The sequence below is a fragment of the Marmota marmota genome, unplaced genomic scaffold (assembly GCF_001458135.2).
Source record: "Marmota marmota marmota unplaced genomic scaffold, marMar, whole genome shotgun sequence".
NCBI lineage: Eukaryota > Metazoa > Chordata > Mammalia > Rodentia > Sciuridae > Marmota > Marmota marmota.
The window spans coordinates 10875924-10902911 of NW_026000185.1; the positions used below are offsets into that span (position 1 = coordinate 10875924).

The window sequence follows — 26988 nt, forward strand, 5'->3', positions numbered from 1 at the left end:
GGGCAAGAGAAGGTCACCAGAGGCTGATGAGAGAGAGGGAGCGCATTTGGAAGTGGGCTTTTGTTTGGAGGACACTGTTTCTTAGGACATTCTATCCGAAAAAGGCAGAAGGGGTGGGATTACAAAGGAACAGGTGAGTGTAACTCAACCCCAGGGGTGCCTGCTCTTGGAGCCACACTGGGGTAATGCCCAAGTTACTGCGGAATGCAATAATTGTTCAGGACCCCGGGGCATCAGGACCTAAAGGCACATTCATCCAGGCTGGCTCCCCACGAAGTTCCACATGCTTCCCCAGGCCAGTCTGTCTCTGAGGCCTGTCCCTCCCAAATTTCTGGGAAACCCATAAATCTACCTGTGCACTGTTAATTAGCCCACCAATAAATAGGTTAAGTAAAAAAGAGATAGGACATTTTAAGAAACCTATCATTTAGGGAACTTTACAGTACTATCTACTGATCAGATAATGGAGACAAGGTCAGCCTAAAGATCCTGAGAATGACCAGGACCACCATAAACCATCTGCCGATCACCAGACTGATGTCATTCCTACGTGACAGGCATGTGCCACCATGCCCAGCTTTGTTTGGTTTTGACACGTTTCCAATAAATTGCTGACATCTGTGCACTTTAACCTAAAATACTTCAGGCCACGTATTCCTTTCCCTTTCAACATTTGTCTTTTCTTTTTTTTGGTATTGGAGATTGAACTCAGGAACCCTTACTTAACCATTGAACCACATCCCCAGCCCTTTTTATTTCATTTTATTTATTTATTTATTTAGTTTTTAGTTTTCAGCAGTCACAACATCTTTTTTTTTTTGTATGTGGTGCTAAGGATCGAACTCGGGCCGCACGCATGCCAGGCAAGCGCGCTACCGCTTGAGCCACGTCCGCAGCCCCCCTTTTTATTTTTTACTTTGAGGCAGCATCTTGCTAAACTGCTTTGGGCCTCACTAAATTGCTGAGATGGCTTTAAACTTCCGATCCCCCTGCTTCAGCCTCCAGAGTTGCTAGACTTACAGGCTTGTGCCACCGCACTCCACTTTTTTTTTTTTTTAATATGTTTTTTTAGTTGTAGAAAACACAATATCTTTATTTTATTTATTTTTATGTGGTGCTAAGGATCGAACCACTGCCTCATGAGTGCGAGGCAAGCACTCTACCATTGAGCCACAACTCTGGCCCCTCAGCTTAACTTTAACTCATGAAGACATTCTCTTTGTGAAACATGGAAGCATACAAAGAATATGAAGTTGCCCTCTACCCTAGAGTCAATCATGGCCACCCTCAATTTGGAGTCTATCCTTACACATCTTTTTCTGAGCTTTCTATATGCCTACATCAAGCTGGGGAAGGTAGTATGGTACTATTCTGCAAGATTCTTTTATCCTTTTTTCTTTTTTTCAAACACAAATAAGGCTGTACTTCAAAGTCATTCTGCAGTTGGTTTTTCAGTCAATATCTTTCTATGTCGGCATATATTTCTATCTTATTCTGTCTTTGGTTGCAGAGTATTCCACAGTGTGGAAACACTGTGGGTTTTTAACCCAGAATCCTTCTGATGGTTGTTTATACCTGGTGTCATTTCTATCCTTTTCTTTTTTCTTCTTTTTAAAGATTTTTAGGGGGGCTAGGGATGTGGCTCAAGTGGTAGCGTGTTCGCCTGGCATGCGTGCGGCCCGGGTTCGATCCTCAGCACCACATACAAACAAAGATGTTGTGTCCGTCAATAACTAATAAATAAATATTTAAAAAAGTTCTCTCTCTCTCTCTCTCTCTTAAAAAAATAAATTAAAAAAAAAAGATTTTTAGGTATAGGTAAACAAATACATTTATTTATTTATTTATATGTGGTGCTGAGGATTGAATCCAGTGCCTCACACATGCTAGGCAAGTACTATATCACTGAGCTACAACCACAGCCCCACTATCTATTTTTCCTTTTTGTCCAGACACTAAATAAATAGGTTTCTGTGTATGTGTGCGTGTGTGTGTGTGTTTCATATACGCAGTGTAAAAAATCTCTTGTACATAAACCTAAGGGATGGTCTCTGGAGAGTTAAGAACAACCCTGTGTTATTACAAGAAGAGCACAGAAATCACCTGGCTCTTCCAGGATGCCCAGGGGACTCTTGGGGACACTGATGTGTACCATGCTGTGACTCACCACACAGGATGCGCTGGTTGTCACACTGCCAGGAGTAGCGCTCCAACTTGGGACTGCAGCCAGCCTCCTCTGCGCGAGTGTAGCAGCAGTCATGGTGGTAGCAGCACCTGCAGGTGTCACACAGACAGGCCAGCAGGTGGGTGCCTGCAGGGAACTCTCTTGCAACCTCCCTTGCTGGGGCTACGGGTGAGTGCAGACCCCTACGGAGACAGTGCCTTCCGGTGGAAGCTTTATCCCTGGTAAGCTCAATGCTAGGGAAAAATCCCACTGGTTCCATGAGCCCTGCACAGCCTCCATCCCTGGCCATCCCCAGGCAGCCTCCTTGCCTTGCTCTGAGCCTCTGTGCTCCAGCCATCCCAGCCTCCTTTCTGTCCCTCCAGCAAGCCAAGCCCCTTTTTATCCCCACTCTGTCCATGTGGCACCCTCTGCCTGGGCACCTCCCCTTGGGATGTCATGGCCTCCTCCTGTCTCCCCAAGCCATACTGTCTCCTATCACACCCTTTCATAAAACCCAGGATCCCTCCCTTCCGGGCAGGTATGTAAAGAAACCCTCATTATAAACCTCGTTAACATCCGTCTTTCTGGGATGACCAAAGTTCTGTGAGGACGGCACCTCTGTCCCAGGCCCTCCCGGCCTTGATAAACATTCACTGTTGAACAGTGACCCCGGGAACACCCACAAATGCCGTCAGACCTGTCATTCATTCATCTACCCACTCATTCATCCACTGGTATTCTCTGCACTTGTCTGAGCCCTCAAGGGTCTGGCCCAGGAGGTCAGCCAGTCCCTGCTCTGCTCTTAGGAAGCCCCCAGTCCGGGGAGGGAGACAGATAAGCCACCAGACACAGGAAGGGGATCACGTTAAACAGAGGGACACTGAGAGTCCAGAGGAGATGGCAGACCCAGGGAGGCTCCAGAGAAGGTTCCCTGGAGACACTGTGGCTGAGCTGCCTCTGAAGGACACGCAGGAACCAGCCAGCCAGAGTCGGGGAGGTCACTGCTGGTGGCTGGAGCATCTGTGGCTCAAGGGTTAGTCAAGACCTCTCAGGGACAACCAGGACCTCCAACTAGGAAAGAGGCAGCTGAACTTGGCACAGTATACCTACTAGCTTCCTGAAAGGGGGCGAGTAGTTGCACCCCTTGGAGCCTCAGGGCCTTCATCTGTAAAATGGGGACAAGCACCATGACTGTCTCCAAGCGGGGCCATGAGAGTAAATGAGGAAGTCACAGGAAGAGCTCAGCCTTCCAGGAGCAGACCCTTCTCACACGGTTGCAGAGGGCAGGGGTTGGGGCGTGAATGCAGTCAGACTGCCCGAGTTCAAATACCAGGTCCCACGCCTTACTCTATGCAGCCCAGACAGGTAACTTAACCTTTAAGCACCTCGGTCTCCTTGTCCATGAAATGGGGTTGATGTGAGGATTCAAAGGGATGCTCAGAGCAGTTCTGGTGTGTTATAAGCCTGGTTCTAGTTATATTACCTTCTAGGCAGCACAGTTAGCCCATGGTCAGGGTAAGAGGCAGCTGTCACCAAGATGTGTCCTCTCTGGCCACATAACCCAGGAGGCAGCACCACATGCTGGGATCTTCTTGCACGAACCCCCAACTTCAGCTTTGGGTACTTCCTCGTGGGCCTCAGGGGGCAGGAGCAACTTCTAGCCTGGACCCAAATGTACACTCACCAGTCGATGGCATCCTGGGGCTGGCCATGGCCACCCAGGCCACAGTAGCAGCCATAGTTCATGTAGGCCATGGGGGTTCGGGTGCCGACACAGTTCAAAGTCCCTGCCAGTTCCAAGATCCCACGCCGGTGCACATGTGACCTCTTAGATGCTGAGCGGTAAACAAAGGTCAGAGGCTTCAGGTCAGGACTTCCCTGGCCCTAGGGAGGGACATTAGACTGCGAAGGGCCTGGATGTTGCAGCCTGTCTAGGTTCAAATCCTGTTTCCTACCTCTGTGACCTTGGACAAATTAGGTACCGCTGTGTACCTTGGTTTCCTGATTTGGGAAATGGAGGAAAACGTAAGGTCCCCTAGCAGAATAAAATGAGACGAAGCGTGCAGCCTCTAACACCTACAGTCAACACCCTCCAAGCAGCTATGAAAGGAAAATGAGTCGCAGACTACACCAAGTAAAAGGTGATGCCATGGGCCTTGGTGCTGGCTGGTCCCCCTTCCTGGAACACTCTGATTCCTGACCCCCTAGACACAGTCTCTTTGCAATTTCTGCGGTAAATGCTAGTTCAGCTGCTTGTGTGGGGCACTGCGCATCAGAGATGACGTCACCAAGTGCTCCTGTCACCGAGGAGCACTCCTCTGGGGGCTTACCAGTCCCTGGGCTCCACAGTTCTCACCCAGACTCTGGCTCAGGGCCTTTGGATCTCCTTATGTTCACTGCTTGGGAGCAGCGTTCTCCTAGTTTGGGAGGCTCCCCTGACATGGGCCTGGCCATTTGTCTGGATCCTGGCACAGCCCTGACACTTAACAGTACCCATTTGCTGTGATGGAACCCTTGCAGTTGACAACTGAGAAAGAAGAGGTCATCTGGGAAAGGTGGCCCTCACACTCACACAGTCCATAGCCCCTGAGCTGAGGCTCTGACCCAAGCTTCTGACCCATGAACCAGTGTTCCTTCCTCCTGGTCCAGAAACGCCAGTGACAGGGCTGAGGGACAGCAGCAGCGGAGCAGAAACTCATGCCCGGGCTTGTGTCCTGGGCATCTGCTCCCCAACACACCAGGCCTGAGGTCAATGCAGGTGAAAGCCTAGCATGTAGACATCACCTTTCTCTTAATTAGGACCTGTCTCTCTACAATGGCTCTTTGGAGGAGTCCAGGCCAAATCCAAATGAGGCCGTATTGTTCACAGTGGGAAAAAAGTAGCATATTAGTGGTGGTGGGGGCCAGAGCTCCCTTTGTGTCAAAAAAGAGGAAAAGGCAAAAAATGAGTTTAGAGTTCAAAAGTTTACCTGTCCTCACTCTCCCAGCAACCTACACAGCTGCCTCAAACCTTCCATGGCTCCTACGGGCTCTGGATAAAGCTCAGGGGCCCCACTGCACCCCAAGGCCCAGTGGGGGTCAAGTCCTCCCACTCCTCCAGGGCCCCCTCTCCTGCACCAGGAATCCTGTGCTCTCTCCAGTCATACCCAGCACATCCACACTCTGCTGCAAATGCTCTTACCAACCTCACCAGGCTCACAGACCACCTCCCTCCACAACTAACTCACCCCCCCAGGTGGCCCCAGGGACCCTTGTTGGACTGAGCTGCTGTCTGCTTAAGAGGATGACCCTCCAACCTGGGTGATATTACAGAGCAAATCTCTGACAGGCAGCTCTGAATGCCCTGGCACTTGATAGGCTTCCAGAAAAGGTCCCTTGACCTCTGGATCCGCTAAGCTCCCTGGAACACATCCACCCTAAGCACCCCCAGACAAGGTCCCAGCCTCAGAACCATATTTTGAAGCTTTCTGCAGAGTTCCCACCACCGACACCACCATCTGACCACTCTCTGGCATCCTGAGGTCTAGGAACAGACCTAAGAAGGGCTCAGGCATGGGGCGGGTTTGAAACCGAAGAAAACACTCCCTTTGTGCCAACATAGGTGGGGCAGGTCAGGCTGGGGTCTGTTTGCTCTGTCTGCCCGCGGGCAGCCTCCTTTGGGAGTGCTTGGGCTGGCAGGGTATCCTGTGAGCCCCGGGTCCATGCATCTGTACTTCGCAGTGTGTCCAGGGTTCATGTGAGTTTTCCCTGGGGCTGTCTCAGGGGTCGCTGGGTTGTGCATGCAGCTACTCCTCTCCAAGCATTTTGCTGAATCTGCAGCCTGGGTCTGAGGAGTTGTGCACCCCAGTGCCCAGGTGAGGGGGGTGCTGTTCCTGTGTGGCTGTCTTAGGGTGCCTGTATGTTCCCTAAGTGTGCTGCTCAACTGTGGGCTCCAGAAATGGGCAGCCACCAAGAGGACCTCTCTGAGGGTGACCCCAGGGATAGATGAGAAGGAGACTATACGTTCTTCACCCACCAGCAAGCCCAGCCCCTCTGCCCCTGCTCGCCACCCTCATGAGGTCTGAGATCCAACCTCGGACCCGCAGACAGAGTGATGGTCACCTCACAAGAATGGGGATCAGGACGGCAGGGGTAGGGGCTCTGAGTGGCTCTGGAGGCTATTTGAGGGGAGGACTCTAAACCTCTGGGGAAGGTCAGGGCTGGTTCTGAGTCCTTAGGTAGAGTGTGCTATGTGGGAGGCCCTGGACAGAAGTAGGAGACAGGGTTACTGCGTCCCTAGGATGGATGAGTGGGTGGATATCAGAAGAGAGGGCTGGGGGTTGTGCAGCTCCTGGGGACCTGGGGCAGGCTGGTGAGTTGGAGTCCCTGTGGAGGAGGAGTTGGGGATGCGGAGCTCCTAAGTCCCTAGGGAGGGCTGGAGGAGGTCGGGTCATCACTTACCCACGCTGGGTCCGAGGCCAGGTCCCAGCAGCAGCAGCAGCAAGAGTAGCAGCATTATTGGGGGGCACGGAGGTAGCAGACCCATGGGAGGGTGACAGTGTGGGCCAGTCTGGCGGGCAGTGCAGTCTTCAAGCCTGGCCGACCCCCACCTCTGGCCCCGCCCCCGGCCTCACCTTCCCGCGGTCTGGGCGGAGCCAGGCAGGGGCGGGTACCAGGGACTGCGCGGAGCCTCCGTCCGGACCTCTGCGTGTAGGTCCCCCAGTGGGCTGGGAGGCCAATCAGGTTCCTGGGGCCAGGAGGGAGAGTCTTGCTCCCGAGTACCAAGAATTAAATAACATTCGTTGATATTATTACCTGAAGCGCCTCTGCGCTGCTCACCTGGGCTTCCAAAAGGAGTAGAGGCTCGGGGGAGAGGATAGCACTGAATTCATCTCACCATTTTAAGATACAGGACCCTTTGCGCTCCTGTTACCTCTCAAAATCAACACTCTACAGTGTCCCTGCTACTGCTGCCACCATAGTGCAGGAACAGGTGACCAAAGTTTTGCCCAAGGTCACACAGTGCCTTCTGGTAAAAGACTGGACTGAGATGGGGAGGCAGGAAGACCACAACCACATCTTCCCACACCCTCGTGCCTCCCGTTTCTCTTCTGTCCAAGGGTCATGCCGCTTCCTCCAAGAGGCCGCATGAGCCAAGAAAAGCGTACACAATAGGTGCCCGATACAGAAAAGAAGCGACTATTGTGTGCGGTATCTGTTGCTTTTTGACTCTGATGCTCTAGCTAGCACTACCCAATTTGTCACCAATTTCTGTTGCTTTTACCTGATAAGTAAACTGCCAATGGAACCCTGCATACCACCTTCTATCTCCATGGCCAGACTCTAGGAACAATGATGCAGTAGGTAAAACTGCCACTCTCTGGCTATTTCAACACCGGCAGCACAGATGGGTGACCTTAACACAACCTGAGTCCCCTTTCACCGGAAAGCACTAAGGATCAGAGAAGCCAAGTGAAGTACAGGAACCCAGACTCGACCTCATTTTTACATGGTGCCAAACCTCTCTGCCTCCTTCTATGAAAATCCAAGCTTTGATTCCTAGCCTGCCACCTGGAGGAACACTTTCCCCACTGGAGTGTGAGCTCTTTGGGCAAAATCCAGGTTTCCTTCATCTTGTGTGTTCAGCCCTTCTCTGCCTGGCCCATGGTAGGTGCTCAGTAAAGGCTTTCCCATATACAATATGGGTTTCAGATGGCCCAGGACTTGGGGTTGGAGAGAACTTGAGTGACAAACCTCAGTGTGCTACAATCATCAGGAAATGAGCCAAGATTCCTATACTTTGGCACTCAGCCCCCCTGCTCAGGGTGGACCCCTGCAGACAGCTAAGTGCCTTAAAACTGAAGTGGAGGGACAGGATGAGAAATCAGTTAACATGAAGAAGAGAAAGGTAATCCTGAAACCTACCTCACTTCCTCATTCATTCATTCATTCATTCGCTTAGTCCCCAGCAGGGACTGACCCCTATACTGTGAAGGAGCACAGGGAGATCAGACCAATTCCCACATCCAGAAGATCTCTGTGGGCTGAAGGCACACCTATGAAAACACCAAGGGACCAGAAGATGTGACTAAGCAGCCATAGAGGGCAGCACAGGGCTGTGGGCCTCTTCGTCTCAGTCTGGGTGTCCCCTGATACCCCTGAAAGCAGGATTCTGGACCAGTGGATTATTTGGAAAGTGTATCCATGGAGCAGAGGGACTTGGAAAAGTGAAGAGATAAAAGCTGGAACATGGGTGGGTTCTAGAGGTGACCACAAGAAGGGTCACTAAAGTTTAGTCTCAAAAGGATCTCTTAGGGGTTCATCTGTTGCATCTTAATTGTCTGCCAAAAGGGATAAATGGGAGAAGCATTTCCTGCCCTCCCCCCACCACCACTCCTTTCTCCTATTGGTTGAGGGCAGCCCCCAGGGGGAGTGGGGGCAGGAAGCCAGAGGTTCCTGAATCTGGTCAAAGACCACACGGACTGTTTGCAAGAGTCCTGCCTGGAATCTGAGCTGAGGGGAGAGGATGTGAGGTGGAGGTGAGCCATTGTCCGGCCCTTCTCCCAGCCGGGTTAGCAGTGGCACTAGAGTCAAAGAAAACTCTCCAGCCAGATGTCTGAGCAAAACCTTCCAGAGGGGATGGAAAATGATGAGAAAATAAGAGAAAGCACCCTAGGGAGAGGAACCTGCCCCGCTGGGTGCACGTGGAGATTCCTCGAATGCGGGGAGGGGCGGAGGCAGGGGAAGAGGGTGCAGGCCTCCACCTGGTGGACAGTCTGGGCACCAAGATCAGCCAGGAAATGAATGGAAGGAATATTTGTAGGAGTGGAAGGAGAGGGAGAGTGTGAGAGGGGGAGGATTGGTTAGGAAGAAAGTTCACACCGTAAAGCAGGTCTGACACCCGTTTGGACCATAGCCTGTTGACTATCTTTGAGGGTCCTCTTCCCATGACAGATTTATTTTGGTGAGATCTCATGTTTTCCTGAGCACATTTTGTCTTCTACGACATTCTGTGGACCCTGATGAACGTCAGTGTGTGCTTGCATCTGTGTATATGTGTGTGTACACATAATGATGAAACAGCAGACACTTTTTCATAACCATCTTCTTTCTGTATCTGGTGGAGGCTGGATTTTAATAGAACAGAGTCCTTTTTTTTTATTTTAATAGAACAGTCTTTTGAGATGAAGATCACAAATCTTTTGGCCCAAGCTATGCATAATCTTAGTTTAATTTAATCAACTTCAATGAACATCTTGTGTTTGTTTGTTGTTTTTGCAAGGCTTTTTGTTTTTTGTTGTTTTGGGGGGTACTGGAGATTGAGTACAGGGGTGCTTAACCACTGAGCCACATCCTCAGCCCTTTTTATTTATTTTTTATTTACAGACAGGGTCTCCCTGAGTTGCTTAGGGCCTCGTTAAGTTGCTGAGGCTGGCCTCGAACTTGAAATCCTCCTGCCTCAGCCTCTCCAGCCACTGGAATTATAGGCATGTGCCACTGCACCCAGCGCAATGAACATCTTTTGATGATCAGTGTGAAAACATTTTCATTTTAGAGTGAGAAGGGTGAGTGCGCAGTGTGTATCAGACATGCATCTGTCAGTCTCTTCATCCTCATGATATCCTCACACAGAACAGATCTGAGGCCCAGAGGTGGCCCCACAGGGACTTGCTGTCAGAGCTGGGGCTACAGGGACCAAGGGAAGCATGAGCAGGTGGCTGGTGAGTACAGAATGCTGGGAGGTGCGGGAGGCGCCCAGCTGGGCAGCTCACCTGCAGCCTCAACCCCTCTCTGGAGTCCACCTCACTCTCTGGGTCTCCTTGGGGCGTCAGAAACTCAGGCAGACAAAGTCTCCTGACAGGAGCCACATCACATTCCTGAGCTGGGAAAAGACAAGCCTGTAGAATCCTGGGGGAGATTTGCCTTTTTGCACATTAATCACACAGTAAAGATATCACATTTAGATATTTAATGTGTTTATTTTTATTTTTTTAGTCATAGGTGGACACAATACCTTTATTTATTTACTTGTTTACCCGGTGCTGAGGATCAAACCCAGTGCCTCACATGTGCTAGGCGAGTGCTCTACCATAGAGCTACAATCCCAGCCTCACAAATTTACTTTTTATAGTGTGAATTTTTGGTGTGAAAACCAAAAACTCAATAACGAAGGTCAATGTCAAGGAGGTCTCTCCCATGTTCTCTTGTAGGTATTTTATGCTTCAGATGTTACACTTCAGGCTCTTGTCCTTTTTGGTTTGGTTATTGTGGATGGTGTAAGACAAGGGTTCACTTTCCTTCCTTCCTTGTGGAAATACAGTTTCTCAGTGGCATTTATTTAAGAGACTATCTATTCCCCATTGTGTCCTCTTGGTGCCCTGTGGAAAACTAGTTGACCATCCAGGTTCATAAATGAGAATAATTCAGCCGGCCATGGTGGCACATGCCTGTAATCCCCAGCAGCTCAGAAAGCTGAGGTAGGAGGATCACAAGTTCAGACCCAACCTCAGCAATTCATTGACACCCTAAGCAACTTGGCTGAGACCTGTGTCTAAACAAAATTTTTAAAAGGGATGGGGATGTGATATGGTCCCTGGGTTCAATCCCCAGTTTGAAAAAAAAAATGGCGATCTGAAAAAGCCAATACATCAAAAACCATATGTTTAGCAAATCTAGGGGCCATCATGTCACTCTGTGAGGCACTGAAGAAGGATGCTACACATGTCGCGCAGAACCAAGGTTACCTGGAATCTGCAGGTGGACTTGACTTGCTTCTGCAGATTATCCATTTCTTCATTTCCCCCCATGATTTAGACTTGCTTTCATCCGACAAGGCACCAACTTGACACAATTTTATTTATTTATTTATTTTTATTATATATCATGTTTTTAATACAAACTTTAAAAAATCTGGAACAATATAAACCGTACAGAGTTGATCAATCTTGTTTTTAAACTAAATCTCTAACACACCAATGTCCCATTCCAAAATATGGCACAACATTCTGAATACAAAACATTTGACTGTATTCCTCCTTCACTAAAGAAAAAAAAAGTCATTACCCTGCTCCCCTGGCTCCTCTCCAGTTGCTCCAATGCCCCCTCCCACTCTTAGGGAGGTAATTTGAGAATCTATAGCTTTCCTGCATTGAGAAAAAGACATCATTCTGGACTGACAGTTTACATTCTTCACAAGATAATCCATCTTTTGATTTGTTCCTGGGAAAGAGGGATAGATAGAGAGAGGATGGGGAAAGGGGAGAAAAAGGTTTATTCTCCTCTTTTTTATTTTAAAGTTTGTTTTTCCTGAAAAAAATCAATTTCTCTCCTCTTTTTAAGAAAAAACCTTGAAAATAAAATTACAATTCTGATGTTAAAAATATATTATACATACCTCTTACATTTTACAAATGTAGCAAATTATTCAATACAAACGGACACCAAAAAATGTAAAAAATAAAAAATTCCTACGAAAACCAGGTAAATTAGTGCAGATTTTTGTTTGTTTTCTTAAAAAAAATTAAATTTGAAGCAAAAATGCCTAGATTTTAGACGAGACAGACTGAACCAGGCCCAAAAGCCACTGGGCCATGCTCCTGAACACACATTATTCTTTGTATTTCAAGAGACAGGAAGGGATTGGTCTCCCCCCTCCCTGCCTGTGGTGAAAAATGAGCTGGCCTGGGTGCGGGTGGTACCAGTGTGGGTGTGCACAGGAGGGGCCAGAAGGAGGATAAGGCAGCATCTAACCTTTCCCAGAGAGGAGCTGTCTGCCTGGGCCTGTCACCTGCATGGGAGCTGAGGATGAGGGACAGGGTGACCCAGACTGGGCTGGCCCAAAAGGTCTAGAGGAACAGATGGTGCTGGGCTGAGAAGCCAGGGCCTTGCCCTGATGGGGAGGTAGAGCTGGTGCCCATTATAGGGAGGGGAGGCCGACAGTGTCTGTCTGGGCCAGACTCACTGCCACAGCAGGACCCACTTGGGTTCCCGGGAAAAATGGAGTGGGGTGGCATGCCAGGACTTTGGTGCTTTCTGGTGACGGAGCCCTGATGCCAATTGCCCCATTACCAAAGCACTGTGGCTCAGAAGCTATGCCATGGATTGGGAAAAAACCCTTTCTTCTGCAGAGGAAGGGGAGCCAATATCCTTCTGTATCACAAGTACAATGGCTGGGAGGACCACGTGCCTGTCCAGCCTGGCCTAACCAGGAGACCATGCCTCATAGCATCAAGGTCCAGGGTAGGCAGGGTAAGGGCAGTGAGGGGGATGACAAGAGAGAGGTACCGAGAAACTATCAGGTAGGGACACAGATGGAGTGAAATAACACAACCAGAAGACGAAAAAGTCACAATGCAAGGCTCAGGACTGCCCGCAATAGGCACTGACTGACTCCAAATGCGGGTCCTGTCTCCCCACCCCCAACTCCCACCAATGGAACTCAGGTAAGCAGCTCCCATCCTGGGTAAGGTGGCACAAAAGGGTCACTAAAGTTTAGGGACTCTCTTAGACAACAGAGGCTTGGATATTCCTTCTACCCTTCAGAGCTTATGTGTGTGTGTGTGTGTATATATACACACACACATATGTATATTGTGTGTATACATATATTTTTTTCCTATATATATGTGTATGTATGTGTGTGTGTGTGTATAAATTTTTTTCTTTCATTTTTTTTCCTTTTTGATCAAAAACAAAAGTGCAGATCCCTCTGCAGTCTGGAAACCAGTTCCTTCTGCAGTGCTTTCCCCTGGGAGTCCCTTAGGCTCAGCCAATGTCACCCCCTCCATACTGCCTTACAAAAAACTGACAACCCACCCCCACCCATTCTCCAACCTCATACATAAATTAGCACTTGCTGCAACCCAGAATCACATCCAGAGGGAAGTTTCACATGGCTTGGAATCCTTCAGAACAGGACATCAAACCCCATACACTCACAGGGGTGTACATGTACACATACGTATACGCGTACACACACACACACACACACACACACGCACACACACACACAACTTATTCCCACCTCCTAGCCCGCAGCCTCAGGCCCAGGGAAGAAGGGCTGCATTAGAGAAAGAGGCCATGCTTATGAAGGATGCTGGGTGTCCAGAGCCATGATAATCGCCTAGGCCTGTTGGGGTCGGTGGGTGGATGGGGCCACAGCACAGAGATGAAAGGATTTCAACAAAACAAAGTGCAAACCTCCCTGTAGTCACAGACATTAGCTCTTGGGGGAGGGTGTCAAGTGGCTAGCCAGAAACTCCCTGTGGCCCAGCCTGAGAGGGAGTGTGGGCTGGGGTCAGACCTATTTGGGTGGCAGGGCCCAAGAAGTCCTGCTGAGGTTGGGGTGGCTTTGAGTGAGAGGATAGCTGGGGGACAGGCAGTGAAATGGGCCAGTCTCCCTACTTGGGAGGATTTGGCCCCAGCTGCAGCTCTTCCTTCCCTGTGAGCTTGGACACACCAATCATAAAGGAGTGTGAAGGAGGGAGGAGGGAATAGGGAGCAGCAATTCACACCTGGACCATTCTTAGCACAGAAAGCCACTAATTAAAGATGTTATATAGAAAACCACATAAGAAAGAAAGAAAGAAAGAGAGAGAGAGAGAGAGAAAGAAAGAAAGAAAGAACCCAAACCAACCAAATAAATCAGAGGCAGGCAGGAAAATGGTCGGGGTGGTGGGGGTTGAGTTAACCAGGATTCGGTGCTTCAGGAGCCCCCTCCCACTCCATGCCTGGGCTGGATCTTTTTTCTAGAAGTGAGAGTGAGAAGATTGGAAATATTTTTGTACAGTTTTCTTTTCCTCTTTTTTTGGTCCTTCCTCTCCTTTCCTTTTTCTTATCTGTGGTCATGGGTGCTCTTGGCCCTCTGGGTGGAGGAGTGGTCAGTTGGCCAACACAACAGGCTGGAACGGCTGGCTGGGGTGTTGCATGGTGTTCAGGTTGTAGCTCAGCCTTCCACAAAGGGTGTCTTCTCCAGGAAAAGGCTGTTGGTGCCACCTCCAAATACCTGGGCCATATGGAAGCTGCTGCTGTTACAGGTGCTGGCCCCGCCACCCGCAAAGGGTGCTGAGGTGCCACTGCCCTGGCCATCAGCCGCATCAAAGAAGAGGCTGGGTGAGCCACTACCATTGTACATGAACTCCTTGGCATTGGGTGAGAGCTGGGACTGAGGGGCCGAGGTGGCTGTGATGAAGTTCAGTGAACACATTGCCAAAGAGAGGCTCTTGTGCTTCAGCAGGTTGTTGGTGGGTGAGAGACCATGTGAGGCTGTTGCTGTGGTGGCTGCTGGCCACTTGCCCCACTGCTGGCCACGCCCCCAACACTAGATGCCCCTCCACCCTTCTTCATCTTTGTAGAGCCAAATTTGGTGGCAGCAAAAGAGGCAATGGTGAAAGTGATGGGCTGGGCACAACGAGGGATGAAAGTAGGGCTGGGTGACTGGCCGAAGGTCAGGGAGGGGGAGTTGGACAGAGAGCTGTCCTGGCTGCCAATGGGCACAAATACCTGAGCATCAGGGTTGAAGCTGCTCTTGTCTCCTTGTCCAGCTCTGGGTCACCACTGTCCTCACTGTCATCCAGGTACAGCACTTTCACAGCTCCCTTCTCACCAATCTGGTAGGACACCCTGAAAGGGTCAATCCAGACACTCAGTTCCTCAGGCACATTGGCCCGCACATCCTCCACTGCCAGCCGGCTCCGCTTGGCAGCCAGCTCTACCCCAGGGTCCACCATCTCCCCAATGTGGACGCAGGGGAAGCCAGAGCCCTTGAGTGGCTTATCAGGGTACCACTGACCTTCAGATTTTTCAAAAGTCGCTAGATCTCCTCTCCAAACAGGTCTGCCCAGCGAGGAGGCAGCTTGTTGTATAAATAGGAGATGATGAAGTCAGGGCCACTTTAATCTCTAGCTGCATGGTCCTTTCCTAGGCAGAGAATCAGTGCAGTGCATGTGCAAGGGAAGTGGCTGCAGATGTAAGATGGGCAGACTTGGGCTCTAGATGGTTTTGGGTCTCCGCGGTGGCGGGATGGGCTGCCAGTCGCCAGTGTGTCCTTTTCGTCGTTGAGGGCTGGGAGCAAGAAGGAGATTACGGGCTGTAACTCCTAATATAATTCTTTCGGCTTTTTTGGAGGTCGGACTCTGCGGCAGGGGATGGATGGACCGCGGGCAGGCCGGCCGGCGGCGACAACACTAGGATGGCGGCCCAGAGGGCGGCTCACGTCGCGGGGCGGACGACCGACTGGCTATAGTCTGCGGACTGATGACCTGGCCCTCCTGGCCCCCAGTCGCCCGAGCCGCTAGCTTTTCTCCGCCCACGACCCGCACCCTCCCGCGCCCCTGCCAGAAGTGAGCAAAGTCAATGGAAAGTTTCACCCTTAGCAACTCTGCACACGGATCCTTGACACCATTTTAAAGCATCTTCCCATGGTCCCCTCATCCTCACAACTGACACACACGTTATCTTAACATAAAAAATATAAAAACAGCATCCTCCTTTTTGTGCATGTGATTCATCTTCCACTAAACAGCTTTCCTAATCATGGTCACTGTTTGCACCGTTCCCAGAAATGTTTGTGATCCGAGGCTCCTCCCAGTCTGCCCACCACAATGATCAAGAAATGTGCAGTAACTTTCAGATTTGTAAACATAAATGAAGGTTGTCTAGTCTTGTGTGAATTCTCTCTCTGTATATATTTCCTCCAAACTTTTGTTCCCATATCTTCCATAATTGGGTCTAAAGACTGCACAAAGGTTTACCAGAAAACCTGTGTTAGGGGTTTCCCATGAGGCTGGTGTTCAGTCTCGAAATTCACTCATAGCTCCCTATTTCCTTAGTAGTCAACCCCAGTTTCTGCTCTGCCTCTGAGAGTTAGTTGCTTTGGGGATTCCACCTACTTATATTCCTTCATTTTCAGCTTCCTGGGATGGGAAACAAATACAAATGACCCAACGGCCCCTGAAAATTAATGTATTACCGGCCAGGCGTGGTGACACACACCTGTAATCCAAGCAACTTGGAACCTGTAATCCCAGCAGTTTGGGAGGCTGAGGCAGGAGGATTAAGAGTTGAAAGCGAGCCTCAGCAATTTAGTGAGTCCCTAAGCAATTCAGTGAGACCTTGACTCTAAATAAAATACAAAAAAGGGCTGGGGATGTGGTTCAGTGGTTGAGTGCTCCTGAGTTCAATCCCCAGTACCAAAAAAAAAAAAAAGTATTACCTTCCCACCAAGCATGAATTCTAAGGCCATAACTGGAAGGTCCCTCCTCCCAGCTTTCCTGTAAATGCACAGACCCACAGACACAATCAGTGGAGACGAAGCCTCCCATTGGGGGAGAAACACAAGTCACCCTAGGTTGCTGGCAGGTCCTCTGCCACTTCAAGCCTTTCCTCTCAGCTCTGTATTTCTGCTCACCAGGAAACAAGTCATTTGATATACAATAGCATCTACTTGACACCTGAGCTGGTGAACACCCATTTCACTGCAATGTGCCAGCACCAGGCTGACCGACACATCCCAACTCAACCCAGGAGGGTGAGCAAGGCATCGTGACTGTCTGTCACTGCTGCAGGGAGACCTGATTCTCAGTGAAAGCCTGGTGCCATGACATGGGCAATCATCCTGAGAAATCTTTCCAAGGCACGGTGCCTTAGTCCCGAAGTTTGCTATGGGATATTGCCATGATTCAAAAGTATAACTAACTCCTGCCACTTACTTTAAAGATGCAGAATAAGGGCAAAGGCAAATCTCTGTGCTGGCAACCTTTAACTCAACGAAAAAATGATGTGAACTGCCAGAGAGCCAGGAGGGGTGCCATTATCTGGAAATAGATGACAGCTGGCAGAGTGTGTCTGTGGTGTCCATCTATTTAAGAAGGTAGAGTCCTTGATGGTGAAGGCAGCAAGGGCCATTGTCTAGAAGGGCAATGTGATCATCTCAAGATGAGCACACTGATTTACAGAATCCAGAAAAACAATATAACCATCTGGAAGTTTCTATGTCATGTGAAACATAGATCAGAGGTCCACCAGGAGGGTGGTAGGATGCAGGGGAGAAGTAAAACAAACAGAGAAAGATTCCATTGGAAGGGATGGATATGTCTAATGTCTTGAATGGGGTGATGTTTCCATTGGATAGATAGGCTGGGACACAGAATCAGCAGCAGCCCTCTTCGGGCTAAAAGGCAGAGGACCCACTAAAGGGTGGTGGTTGGGGATGGCTTGGCAGGCAGAGGGGGAACCAAGTCAGAGCTGTGGACACTCCCTGTGGCTCCCCCTGGACACTCCCTAGGCAGAGTGGGGGTGAGGGCGCAGATGTGTGGCCCAGCAGGCAGAGTGTCCTTTTTGGCCCTCTGTCTTGGCTATGGAATGGAACTGGGAGATCCCCCAGATTCTGGTGCCAAGAGGGAGCATCTGGACTGGGGATGAGGGGTGATGGTGGAGGGAAGGCGTTTTGCACAGATGGATTCACTGAGCAGGCGGAGAGCACTGAAGTGCTGGTGCTGGTGCCACTGCAGCTGCTGTTAGTGTTTTATTACCTGCAACCCCAATCCTCGAGCTCACCTGGGCCCTCCAGAACAGAGGACTTCCAAGGAGGGTAGCAACCAAACTCAGAGGGACAAAAATACTGTGGCCTTGGGCTGACGTTGTGGCTCAATGGTAGAGAGCTTGTCTAGCACATGGGAGGCACTGGGTTGGATCCTCAGCACCATATAAAAATAAATAAATAAATGTATTGTGTCCATCTACCTCTCCAGACCTTTGTATCTTTTGAGATAGGTGTAAGATTAATGTTCTCTTTTCTGACAAAGTTAAATCTGTGTCTGAGTTTCCTAATATGTAACAAAAATGGCAGCACACCCTACTACAGAAGTAAAAATTGTCTTGTCACAGCTCCCCGGTATTTCTAACACAGGGTCTCGCTAAGTTGCTAAGGCTGACTTTGAACCTGAGATCCTCATGACACTGGGATTACAGGCATGTGTCACAGCACCATGCGGGGTCAGTTTTCCTATTTTTTTTTTTTGCGGGGGATGGGTACTGCGGACTGAACTCAAGGGCACTCGACCACTGAGTCCCATCCCCAGCTCTATTTTGTATTTTATTTAGAGACAGGGTCTCACTGAGTTGCTTAGCACCTCGCTTTTGCTGAGGCTGGCTTTGAACCGCGATCCTCCTGTCTTAGCCTCCGGAGACGCTGGGATGACAGATGTGCACCACTGTGCCCATCTTAACATCCACTTTCAATTTAAAAGTAGTCTCACACTTGAGTCCAAGTACCGAGGGTCTGGGGATAAACGTGAACGAACTCAGATCGGCAAATAAAGAATCCACCCTGCGGTCTGCCACTACCCAGCGCAGGTATGTCATTAGTCACCGCTTTGGGGCAGAGAGATAAGATGGGAATCAAGATCTGCCTAACCACAGACCCTAATTTAGTCACCTCTCCGCTACAACAAAGGAAAAACAGCCAGTGGCTGCATCTGGGGCCAAGCTGGTGGGGAGAGTCCTTATCCTTTGCTGTCCTTCAAGACCCCACCCTCGCTCAGGAAGGTGAGGGCGTGGGGAAAAGAATGCAGCTAGATCCCTTCCCGACTGCCGGTGGAGGGTGTGGAGAAATAATTTCAACACACTCAGCGCCCGAGGGTGTCTGGCGAAGCTCCCCCGAGCACGCATGCAGCCCGGGACTGACTCAGGAGCGCTGCGCAGGCGCAGAAGGCGGGCGGTGGGGCGTACTGCGCAGGCGCACATCGCCGGGTCCGGCGTTCCGTTCTCGGGCCAGGTCAACCTCACTTCCCCCTCTCGCCCCGCCCCTTGCGTTGCCATGGGGACCTAGCGGCCAAAGCCGGCCTGTGGCGGCGCCGCTGGCCTGCCTGGTGACTTTTGCGGACGTCGCGGCGGCGACCGTGGGAACCCATCGAGAGTTTCCGAGTAAAACCGTCGGGATGACGGGGAAGCGGTCGGGCCTGGGCCGTTGCCGGCATTTCTTCTGGCTGGGCGTCCTCTTCGACACCGTGGGCGTGGCGGTGCTCTTCACGGGCGTCTTCGCCGACCTGCTCTTCTACGACATGCTGCTCTACCTGGGCTCCATCATCATCTTCTTCAGTCTCCTCTGGTGGGTCTCCTGGTACACCGGCAACATCGAACTGGCCTCCGAGGACGCCGTGCCCAAGGCCGCCCGGTCCCGGTCGGGCTCCGTGGTGGAATCGTTACGCCGGAGCGTCAGCGTCCGCTTCTCCCAGACCTTCGAGAGCTTCTCCCAGACCCTGGAGCTGCTGCGGCGGCGCCGGAGGGGGCGCTGGCCCAGGTTGAATTTGAGGAGTGCCTCCCAGATCTTGGTGGTCCCCGGCTCGCCGGAATGGGGGAGGAAGGACCCAGACTGGAGGCTGCGCATGGCGGACGTTAGCCAAAGGGATTTGGGCCCCTTGCCTGAAGGTGACGGAAGTTCCGAGGCAGCTGGCTCCTCGGGGCTTACAGCTGCGGGGAGGACCCATCTGGAGCGGCCTGTGTTCCCTGTGGAATCCATGGAACTGCGCCCTCCTTTTCCCTCCAGGAGCCAGCCTGTGATTTCCTTGGTCTCTACTCTTCAGCCTTGCGCCCTTCCTGCTTCTAAGAGCGAGTTTGTCGTTTCCTTGACCTCTGGAAGCCAGCCTCCAGATGCCCTCCCCTTGACGAGCCAGCCTATAGCCCCTGTGGTCGCCAAGAGCCATCCACCGGTGCCTGTGTTCTCTCAGGGCCCCTTCCAGGTCCCTGTGGCTGCTGAAAGCCACCTTCTGGTACCTGTGGCCTCTCAGAGCCAGGATCTCCCTCCGTCCCGTCAAACTCAGCCTCTCAGTGTTGAGGATTCTGAAAGCCAGACCCTGACACCCCAGGCCTCTGAAATGCCACTTTCGTCTACCCAGTCTTTTCAGAACGTGGACCTACAGACCTGTAGTATCGAGGACTTTGTGATCATTTATCGCTCCCACCAGTTCTCCAGCACGTTAGTCCCGATTTCTGCAAGTCAGTCTTCAGCTCTCATGGAGATTTCTAAGAAGATAGTGGCTCAGGTTTTTGAAAGTCTGAAACTACCCCAGAAACTATCTCAGGAGTTCCCTGACACTATGTCATCTGTCCCTGAGGCTGCAGATCTAGCCGCTGAGTCCCGGCAGTCTCTCCCGACTCACAGCGCAGGTCCAGCCGCAGAGTCCAGGCAGTCTCTCTGGACTCGCAGCACAGATCTGGCCACGGAGTCCCGGCAGTCTCTCCGGACTCATAGCACAGATCCGGCCACGGAGTCCCAGCAGTCTCTCCGGACTCGTAGCACAGATCCAGCCACGGAGTCCCAGCAGTCTCTCCGGACTCATAGCACAGATCCATCCATGGAGTCCCGGCAGTCTCTCCCCACTGACAGCAATTTAGCTCTGGGGGCAGCAAAGAAAAGTCACCCTTTTTAGTAGGGACCAGACCTCAGCCATTTGACTGGCTGCACAGGCCTCTGCCAAGTAAGTGCCTTTGGACCAGGTTGTCTCTTGCTTGAAAAAACAAAGTTAGTGGAAGTGAAGTGGTTTTGACCTTCATGGGTTAGCCATTTTGAATATTGGTAGTATTTTTGTTATTGTTCTCCCCCCCACCCCACCCACACACACTTACTGGGGATTGAAGCCAGCACTAGTGCTCTGAGTGGTTTTGCCTACTCAACCAGATAAGGAAATCGCTTCCTTCTTTTAGGGTTAGAGAGAGTACCAGTTACATTCTTTTGGGAGCAATAAGGTCTGGGGGTGGGTGGGAGATTTCGGTTCTGCAAGGTTTCTGGAACAAGAAGATTTAAGGTGGTACAGAACACATTAAATGACACTGAATCCTAGGGTAAGGAAGTTATTCATTTTTTCAGTCCTTTTTCTTTTAACAGGGACGCTTACTAAGTTTGGGTGTAATGCTCTTTTAACACCTCAGTAATGCTTCAGTGGGCAAAAACTGCATACAGCTAGAATTTAGTAATTATGCTCACAAACATCTAAGTGATACTGGATTTCTGTTTACAACAGGAATGGATGCTTTTTGAAATATATTTATTTAAGTAAAAACTATTTAACATGAATCATTTTAAAGGTAAGAGTTAATTGTACAAGGGAAACTTCACATATTCTGAAGTTTGGAAAACACTTGGCAGTTTGTACTATCACATTAGCTTTCTACTAAACTACAAATCCTTGTTGCTACCCTGCTTAGTGAATTTATGGGTAAGGTTGTTGAAGTCAAATTCCACTTAACCTTCCCAACCCCTTATCAATTAGAAAGGTAGGAAGAGCCTGTGAAGGTTAGAATTGGTGACTTTCCTTCCCTTTGGATTAAGTGTTTCATAATGGTATACTCTGCTTGAGTTTCCTGGTCTTTCTGTCTCCACTTTCTTGCAAAAGTTAACTGCTCTAGGGTATAGGGCAGAGCAGAAAGGTGTGATCCTTGTTGTCTAAACCTATAGACATGCTAAACATATCATTCAGGATGTTCCTCCTTAGTTCATATTATTGATTTCATTCCAGTAAGGAAAACAACTGAATATAAGGTGGAAGTCATACTCCTTATTTCCTTAAATTTTTTTCCAATTCCCTTTTAAGAGAATGTACATATAAGATATATATTCTATAGGTGATCTTTAGAGAAAAAGCATTTTGGCTATTTTTGTTTGGCTAGTTTTGTATAATTTGAACACTTGGATTATAACATGAATACAATCAGAGACCTATATTTATCTAATCAAAAAAAAAAAAATGGTGGGAGGTAGCTAGGGATGTAGCTCAGTGGTAGAATGTTTGTCTAGCATACTTGAAGCCCTGGGCTCAATCCCCAGCACCACAAAAACTAAAACTAAAACAAAACCACACATCTGCTATCCAAGCTACTCAGGAGGCTGAGGCGGGAGGATCACAAGTTTGAGAGCAACTTGGCCATATCCTGTACTCCCCAAAACAGATAGAGGTCAATGGTAGAGAACTTGCTTACTATGTGGGAGGCCCTGGGTTCAATCCCCAGCACTGCAAATTAATAATAATAAAAAAAAAATAGATAAAAAAGAAGTAAACCACAATCCCAGAAGGAAAGGACTTAGTGTTACTGGAAGAGGACACTCTCCTGTTCATAAACTTTAGTCTTTCAAATAATTTATATGATTGAAGTAATTCTTCATGCAAGCCTTAGAGACTTGAACACTTACTAAGTGACAGGAACAAGATAAACAAAGATGAAAGAATGCAGATCTTGCATGAGAAAGCTTTGTGGTCTTTGTTCTCAGAATCAAAGAAATAACTAACCAGTATTATAGCTATGGAAGGAGGAGAGCTGGTAGGCTCCTTAGCAGACCCACGAAAGAATTATCTTTTTGACAGAAAGAGTCATGCAGGGCCCTTGAAGTAATTAATTCATTGATGAGGCAGTTATTTAGGCACCAGGGATTCAGAGCTACATACAAGCACTCATGACCTGTCAGGGGAGACAGATACAGTGCTGAGAATACAAGCGCAGCTGAGTGGAGAATGTCTGAAAACCCTGAAGTTCATTGGATGAAGATGAGCAAGAACATTCCTTGAGAAGGGAAAAGCATCAGGAAAAAGGCACAGGTGTATATAGTCTGTGGCTTGTTGGGAACACATCTAGGAAAGAATAGCCTGACTCTAGTTCAGGATGAGTGAGACTGGAGGTGGAGAGAGAGAAATGACCATGGAGTGTCTGAAGGTGAAGTTAGGAGTTAAAATGGGGCTGGATGGTAAAGCGTCTTCCAGAGAATACCATCAATCTCATAAGCATTTGGGAAGCCTTTGAAGGCTTTTTAAGCAGGGTTCAGTTCATAATTTCATAATTTTCACTTCTTCTTGTGGCCTACATTGTAAAGTAATGGCAGCAGGCCAATAAGAGAGATTAATTGCTAAGGTCTCTCATACATTTACAGGCTGAAAACAGACCTCTTTGGTACTAGCAGCAGTTTCTAGCCCAAGTGTGGGCTCCATGGGATTCATCTTGTAGAACACTTTCAGGTGTTTATTTTTTTGTACATAATATTTTTTTTCTTTAGAGATGACATTATGTGAATAAACACCAAGTGTATAACACATTTCTATATATTGGTGTTCAAGTAAGTACTTACCTAAAATGGGAATCCATAGATTTTTTTTTTTCTATAAAGGCCAAGCTTATAAGTATTTTAGACTTTGTGAACCAAAAAGCAAAATTGGGAGTGTTATATGGCTATTCTGATTATATCATTTGGAGGCATTCACCAGCCAAGAACAACTGGCTCAAGGGAGACAGGACTCGGAGGGTTAGACCTGTCACCAACACCGTTGCTTTTTCATTCTGCCTCAGTGACACCCAGATCTGGGCCCTCCATTTTTCTAGCTTGGTTTGCTGGCCTGAGAAAAGGTGAATTGCTGAGCCTCTAACTCCCAGATTTAGAAGCCACCTTTTATGCCTAGTACCTGCCATCATAAGAGTCCCTCAGATACAGGGCTGCCCAGATCCTAGGATCTTGAAAGGCAGGCCCTGAGAGTGCTTAGCTTGAAACTGATGCCCCAGCTTGTCATCATTTTTTTTTTTCTCCCTGTAGTTCTTTGAGTCAAATCCAGGGCTCTGCACATGCTAGGCAAGCACTAGTAGACCATGAGAATCTTATTCATCTTTGTATCCCCAATTGTGTTATTTTTTAGTCAACACACACACATGAAGCATTTAAAAATATTAGCTGTTGGTTGTTTATAATACACTACACATGATAATAAGTGATCTATGGGCATTTTATCATCACTACAATTAAGAGTTAGGCACCACTGTTACCGCCTTTTCAAGCTTTGATATTAGCAGGTTAGGTAATTTTTCCAAAGTCACACAAATAGAGGAGCTTAAGTAGATGTAAAATGGATGTATAATGTATATATGACAAGTTTTCCTTCCAAATTATACTTGTTAGCCAATCTGTCACGTCTCATTTAAGCTATAATCTATATAATATATAATCTATAGAATCTAGATAATCTATCCTCTACTTCGCTATTTAAAATTCTACTGGTAGAGAGTGAGACTCAGCAACTCCCTAATTTCCTTGTTCATTCCAGATTGTCATGTTTATAAATATCTCCTCAAATAAAAATTGCTTTTTTCTTTCCAGAACTGACCAATGTTTCTACAGATTTAACTGCCAACTTTATAAAAGCAACAGTACTTAGTCTAAGTCTCGTTTTGGAAACTTCGATGTGGAGTCCTGACCCATCTCAGATCATAGACTGCCTATGCCAAGTATACCTGTTTCATTGTTGGAGACAGTTTTCTAACTTTGGAGAATAAAGTTATTTATTGCCAGAATTGTAAGCCTTAAATAATTAAATAATTTGCTATTCCAAACAAGCTTTTTTTTTTTTCTTTTAAGTTGGGTTGCTTGGGGATGGGGATGGGGAGTTGTTTAATGGGTATAGAGTTTTAGTTTTACAAGATGAAAAAGTTCCAGAAATGATGGTTGTGTTGGTTGCACAACAATGTGAATGAGCTTAACAGTACTGGGTTCAATCCCCAGTACCCACCCCCCCAAAAAAAAAAAAAGAAAAAGAAAGTAAAATTCCCATAGAAATGGACATTAAAAATTCTACTCCTGGGCTGGACATGTGGCTCAAGCGGTAGCACGCTTGCCTGGCATGCGTGCAGCCCGGGTTCTATCCTCAGCACCACATACAAAGATGTTGTGTCTACCGAAAACTAAAAAATAAATATTAAAAAAAAATTCTCTCTCTCTCTCTCTCTCCTCTTTCTATCTTTAAAAAAAAAAATTCTACTCCTTGTACTTAAGGATACTTTGTGACCTCATTAGGAAATAGCTATCAGAAAAGGTTAACACATTTAATGTGTTATAATATCCTACCATGTAAGTGTGGATGCCCACAGATTGAGTTTCCCTTTTCCCCAAGGATTTAAAATCTGATTTCATTGCCTATTTTATTTAATTTTTTGCAGCTGGGGATCAGACCCAGGGCCTCTTACCTGCTAGGAAAGTGCTCTCCCACTATACTATACCCCCTATTTCTTTCTTTTTTGATACTGGGGGTTGAACCCAGTGGTACTTTGCCACTAAGCTACATCCGCAGACTTTTTATTTTTTTTATTTTAAGACAGAATCTTGCTAAATTGCTTAGGGCCTTAATAAGTTGCTGAGGCTGACCTCAAACTGTGATCCTCCTATCTCAGCCTTCACAGCCTCTATGATTACAGTCTGCACCATCACACCCAGCCTGACTGCATATTTTAATGATAATCTAATAATATTCATTTAGAATCCTCCTGTGGATTACTTGTGTAAGAATGCTCTAATATAGTTTCCTTTTAAAATTTCTAGTTATAGGCAAAAGTGGGGTTTCTGTTTGTTTTGAGGTAAGATCTTGCTGTGTTGTACAGGGGACCTCAAGACTCCTGGGTTCAAGTGATGCTCCTACTTCAGCCTCATGAACAGCTGTGACAATAGGTGCCTATCACCATACTGTCCTAAAAGTGGGGTTTTTTAATGGCACAATATTTTGGATGGAAATTTCTAAAAATTTTAGATATTTTTATAAAAAAATTAACTCCTGCTAGGTCCAACAGTAGCTCATGCCTCTAATTCCAGTAATTGGAGAGGCTGAGGCAGGAAAATTGGCATATTTGAGGCCAGCCTCAGCAACTTAGTGAGACCCTGTCTCAAAATATAAAATAAAAAGGGCCGAGGAACACCCTAGGTGTGCAAATCCCAGCAGCCCCCAAATAATACTAATAATAAGCTTAATGAAATAAGTCAATCACTAAGTCAGAGCTGGGAGTGAAACTTGGTGATAAGGTCCTGGATTTGATCCCTAGCACCTTAAAAAAAAAAAAGACAAAAGCTTTATAATTCCACTGATATGAGGTACCTAAAGTGATCAAATTATAGAGACAAAGTAGAAAAGCGGTTGTTTAATGGGTGTAGAGTTTTAATTTCACAAGATGAAAAAGTTCCAGAAATGGATGGTTGTGTTGGTTGCACAACAATGTGAATGAGCTTAACAGTACCAAATTGTGTACTTAAAAATGATTAAGATAGAGGCTGGGGCTGTAGCTCAGCGGCAGAGAGCTTGCCTAGCATGTCTAAGGCACTGGGTTCGATCCTTAGCACCACATAAAAAGAAACACACAAAATAAATGCATGTTGGACTGGGGTTGTGGCTCAGTGGTAGAGCACTTACCAAGCATGTGTGAGGCACTGGGTTTGATTCTCAGCACTGCATATAAATAAGTAAATAAAATAAAGGTCCATGAACAACCCAAAAAATTTTTTTTAAATAAATAAAGGCATGCTGTTCATCTACAACTACAAAAAAATATATATGAGTAAGATAGTAAAAAAAAACTTTTTGGTACCTGGGATTGAATCCAGGTGTACTTAACCATTGAACTATATCCCCAGCCCTTTCTGTTTTTAATTTTGAGACAGGGTCTTGCTAAGTTGTTTAGGCTGGCCTCAAACTTGTGATCCTCTGAGTAGCTGGGATTACAGGTGTTTACCATTGCACCCAGCTAAGATGGTAAATTTTATGTTATGTGTATTTTACACAAAAATGGGTGAAACCAGTAATTTATTAGCCATATAACAGAAATTTCTTTTTTGAGGGGAGGTACTAGGGATTAAATCCATGGATGCTTAACTACTGAGCTACATTCCCAGTCCGTTTTGTTTTATTTTGAGACAGGGTCTCTTTAAGTTGCTGAGGCTGGCTTTGAACTTGTGATCACCTGCCTCAGCCTCCCAAATCACTGGGATTACAGATGTGTACCACTGCACCTGCAAACATTTCTTTTTAAGTAATTTATATATGCCACAATGGAGT

General features: G+C 47.9%; 2 protein-coding genes and 1 pseudogene across 2 annotated transcripts in view; 1 reads left to right on the forward strand and 2 right to left on the reverse strand.

The window, feature by feature from the left end:
- Positions 1 to 6689, reverse strand: part of LOC107146814 (group 10 secretory phospholipase A2) — a 16096-nt gene extending 9407 nt beyond the window's left edge. Inside the window, exons 1-3 of the mRNA XM_015491078.2 lie at positions 6605 to 6689; positions 3849 to 3999; positions 2168 to 2274 (exon numbers count right to left, since the gene is read on the reverse strand). Of these exons, the coding sequence (XP_015346564.1) occupies positions 2168 to 2274; positions 3849 to 3999; positions 6605 to 6689 (343 nt within the window). The remainder of the gene's footprint in view (positions 1 to 2167; positions 2275 to 3848; positions 4000 to 6604) is intronic.
- Positions 6690 to 11065: 4376 nt separating this feature from the next.
- On the reverse strand, positions 11066 to 15052 carry LOC125612325 (annotated as a pseudogene).
- A 3854-nt stretch (positions 15053 to 18906) lies between these two features.
- LOC107146815 lies at positions 18907 to 24505 on the forward strand. Its single transcript, XM_015491079.2, has 2 exons — positions 18907 to 20619; positions 24273 to 24505. The coding sequence occupies exon 1, from the start codon at positions 19081 to 19083 to the stop codon at positions 20569 to 20571; it is 1491 nt and encodes a 496-aa protein (XP_015346565.2). The 5' UTR covers positions 18907 to 19080; the 3' UTR covers positions 20572 to 20619; positions 24273 to 24505.
- The last annotated feature ends 2483 nt before the right edge of the window (positions 24506 to 26988 follow it).

Excerpts from the sequence above, each read along its gene's own strand:
- LOC107146815 (XM_015491079.2), top strand. The coding sequence starts at position 19,081 with ATGACGGGGAAGCGGTCGGGCCTGGGCCGTTGCCGGCATTTCTTCTGG.